A 4,185-nucleotide genomic window follows, 5' to 3' on the forward strand; every position below is an offset into this window, starting at 1 on the left:
CTATAACTAGAATAGTTATTACATCAAGAGCTGTTGACCGTAACAGATTGTTAATTGACAGAAACTGTGCCATTTTATTATAAATTTCAGAAACTGTGCCATTTTATTATAAATTTCGAAAACAGTTCAATAAAAATATTTATTTCATAGCATGTTTATTTTGAAGAGAAAGGGTATTTTGCAAGCACCAATCTTTAACTCTATACATTATGTGTATCATTTAGCCTGGAAAGTCACATGCACAGAAACGTCGTACTTTAAAGGGGCACTAGCTGTTAAATTTATGGTCACCGATTTGACTCAAATTCTCATATTTGATTTATAACGTTAACAATGTAAAACATTTATCCAAACTATCAAAAGTCTTAAAAAAAACAGTTTACAGAGCATGGGGTAGATAATATATAGGTACGTTTCGTGTGTATTTTAGTCCAGAGGCCATCTAATTAACTATCGATTGACCTCAGATGACCATATAAGCGATGTAAACATGAATAAAGATATGAATTATAATAGATTAAACGTGCAATTGGATTTTTATAGGTCTGTTTGATTTTATTTTATAGATTAAAAATAGATGTTTCTCATTGTTTTTAGCCGTATAATAACCAGTACACGTACAATGCATGCGTTGCCAATCTCTAGCTAGGGGTTAAATTGAAGTTCACATGAATACGGATTTAAAGAGGTCGACTCATTCACTTGCAAGTGAATAACTAATTATCAATGTTTCTTAGCGTAATTTGACAAAATTGAACCTTTTTGGCTGCAAAAAGCGAATTGTTATTTCACTATTTCTCTTTCATTATTGATTGAACAGAAAAAAATCAGACTTTAGATTTTTTACATATCTCGTAGCTAGTGCCCCTTTAAGAAACGTCGTACTTTAAAAAGCATATAGAAAAGATAAAAAAAAATAAAAAATAAAACAATACACTTAATTAAGGCTCTCAACGTAAGTATGCATTTTGCTTTAAGGATATACGAATACGTCTGTTTTTTTGTAGAAGCAGTAAAACTTCTCCGTCTTTTTCATTTTACTTTTGCAGATGGCTTCAGTTGTTGATTGTTGAATGTGTTCTTGACCTTGTAGTCGAATTTTATGAAATGTATTTTGAGATAACTTTATAGTGACGATTTAAGACAACCAAACATATGTATTGTCATATTGATAATGAATTTAAAAATTGATAACTCGTTTCAGATGAAGATGTTTTTGTTAATGGTTTATGTTTTATGCCACATACATCACGTGTTCATGTCTACAGGAGAAAACATAAATAACGATCACCCATCTTTTACGCCATGCCCATTTGAGCCAAAGTGCAACTGTCACTACCAAACAGGGTCGAAACCGGGAGTTACAGCCGACTGCTCTCATAAACGTTTATCTGACATTCCATTGGTTGATTCATCAGTACGGAACCTTGACCTTAGTTATAACAATATTCATGATATTCCAGAAAATATATTTCAAAATTCAAGTTCACTGATCATATTAGATTTATCCAATAACGTCATAGATATTTTACGTAATGGATCGTTCAATGGGCTTAATTCTCTCAGACATTTAAATCTAAGGAGCAATTTACTGGTTTACAAAACAACCACCTTTCAGGATGCTTGCTTTTTACAACTGAAATCTTTACAAGAATTAAATATTGAGAATAATGTTGGATTTTACAGTGCTGGCCAGATCTTCCCAAAACTAAGCGACCTTATTAATTTAGAAAGCTTAACAATGGACGGCGTAGACGACAAACATCTCTCGGTTCAACTCAGAAACCTAACAAATCTTACTTCACTGAAAATCTCTAACCTTTCTGGTATCTGTGTCATCAAATCTCTTGAAACAAATGCATTTATCAATGTTCCTAATTTGAAAAGGATCGAGATTTTAAAGTGCCAAATAAAAGAAATACGTAACGGAACTTTCCGTCATTTATCAAAATTACAGTATGTTGATTTCTCCTATAACACAAAGCTATGTTTTCACGGAGTCTTAGGATTAATATACGATTTACAGTTTACCTCAAGTAAGGTATTAAAACTGAATAAAATTCACGAAACTTTCCACATGAATACCGTAGTACCAGTAAAATTTGGAGAGTATCTTCGGAATACATCGCTGGTAGAACTGCACGTTGATAGTAACAGAATACAAGAAGTAGATATTGGCGTTCTGCCAAATTTCCCGCCATCTTTAGATAACATCTCGGCTGCAGACAACGATTTCTCGTTTGGAAACTATTTATACGAGACTTTAGCTATGAACATCAGCATTTTGAACGTGTCAAATTTGTTTTCAACTCACGACATATCAAGCGGACATATCAACAAACGTCAGGTATCACCAGCCTTTCAACGAACATCCGAGTTTGTCCAAAATTATATCGATACAGTCCTAAATAGAGGATACGGAGTAAATGTTCATATTCCCTTTCCAAAAAACGTCAAATATTTTTATATCAAGAGATCACTAATCCGATTTACTATTCCAAGATGTACACTTCTCAGTAATAGTTTGGTACATTTTGATGGTAGTGAGAATTTAGTGACGGCATGGATAGGACCTATTTACAATATCAAAACACTTAAGTATTTAGATTTATCGTCTAACTTTTGTTCAAATATTAGCGATTTCTTTTTCCAAGATGGTATTGGCATTGAAACCTTAGTGGTTAATGACAATTTATTAGGTTTCATTATACCTTTTGACGAGAAAGGATATATACTGTCAGCATTAACACGACTGACAAAACTCAATTTGGCACAAAATAGGATCGCTACAATACCACGGTCCTTTTTCAGACAACAAGTCGCCTTAAAAACATTAGACTTAAGTGACAATTACCTTTCTGATATCTCATTTGACATTGATCATATGAATAAATTAACTAAAATTGATCTTTCGACCAATCACATATCATCGCTTGGTATGAATGCTATGAAGGACTTAGACGACTTAAATAGAAAGAATAATCTTACTCTCGATCTAAGTAACAATCCGCTTGCATGCAACTGTAAAACTATAGATTTTATCAAATGGATATCTGAAACTGACGTCCACCTGTTCAGACGTTATCAGTACAAATGTCTACGGGACGACAATACAAAGATCGTGCTCCATCAGCCAAAGTTAGTCTACCAACATTTAAAGAAGGAATGTTCATCATATGGATATGTAATTGCCGGGGTTTCAGTCGCCATTATCTTTTTTATTATAATACTTTTCTTCGGAGTGATATACAGATATCGATGGAAACTGCGATATTTATATTACATGACAAAACAGAAATATCGAGGATATCAACTGCAACAGGATCGCGATGAAACCGATTATTTGTACGATGCATTTATTTCATACGCTGATGAAGATCAAATGTTTGTTCATGATGAAATGATTAAAAATCTGGAGGATAAATATTCTATGAAATTGTGCCTTCACAAGAGGGACTTTACACCAGGAAAAGATATCGCCGGTAATATCACAAATGCCATTCATAACAGCAGGAGAACGATTGTCGTGATGACAGAGAACTTCTTGTCATCTTACTGGTGTATGTTTGAATTCAACATGGCGAGAATGGAAACCACTTACTCACGTCACGGTGACAAGGTATTACTGATGATTTTATACCAACCGATAGCTGTAAAGGATTTACCTTTGATCATGTTGGAACTAGTGCAGTCAGAATCGTTTATAGAATACCCACGTGACCACTTTGGGAATGATGTCTTCTGGATAAAAATCAAAGAAGCTTTGGAATGACATATACAATTAAATAGAATAATTCCAGCAAGAGATTTAAAATATAAGAACCTAAATCGTATTATGAAAATTTAAAATATTGTATATCATATTTGTAAATCTGCCTTTGTATTGTAATTCTTTTTCATCTTCAGTAACTGTTATACAACAAAACTTCAGGATACTGATGATTATTTTTCGTTACGCATGCGCGGTAATATTTGATTTTCTTGTACATACCTCTCAAAATCTCTACATGATGAGCAGAAAAAGAGCTGGTATACCAGAATTCAAACTTTATTTAAGAGGCAATGCCAGAGAAAACCAGGCAGAAGTTAGAAATTTTGTTCAACAACCTTTTTGAGATAAATGTGTTTTTGTATTGTATCCACCTTGTTTTGTTGGGAAATGACATTTTTAAAAGTCATATTGGG

The 4,185-nt window shown here is 33.1% G+C and overlaps 1 protein-coding gene across 1 annotated transcript; it reads left to right on the forward strand.

The window, feature by feature from the left end:
• The first annotated feature begins 1,206 nt into the window (after positions 1-1,206).
• Positions 1,207-3,945, forward strand: LOC139493104 (toll-like receptor 4). The gene has a single exon (XM_071281261.1). It carries the CDS (start codon positions 1,211-1,213, stop codon positions 3,770-3,772), a length of 2,562 nt encoding a protein of 853 aa, XP_071137362.1. The 5' UTR covers positions 1,207-1,210; the 3' UTR covers positions 3,773-3,945.
• Positions 3,946-4,185: the final 240 nt, after the last annotated feature.

Source organism: Mytilus edulis, chromosome 10 (assembly GCF_963676685.1).
Source record: "Mytilus edulis chromosome 10, xbMytEdul2.2, whole genome shotgun sequence".
Classification (NCBI taxonomy): Eukaryota; Metazoa; Mollusca; class Bivalvia; order Mytilida; family Mytilidae; genus Mytilus; species Mytilus edulis.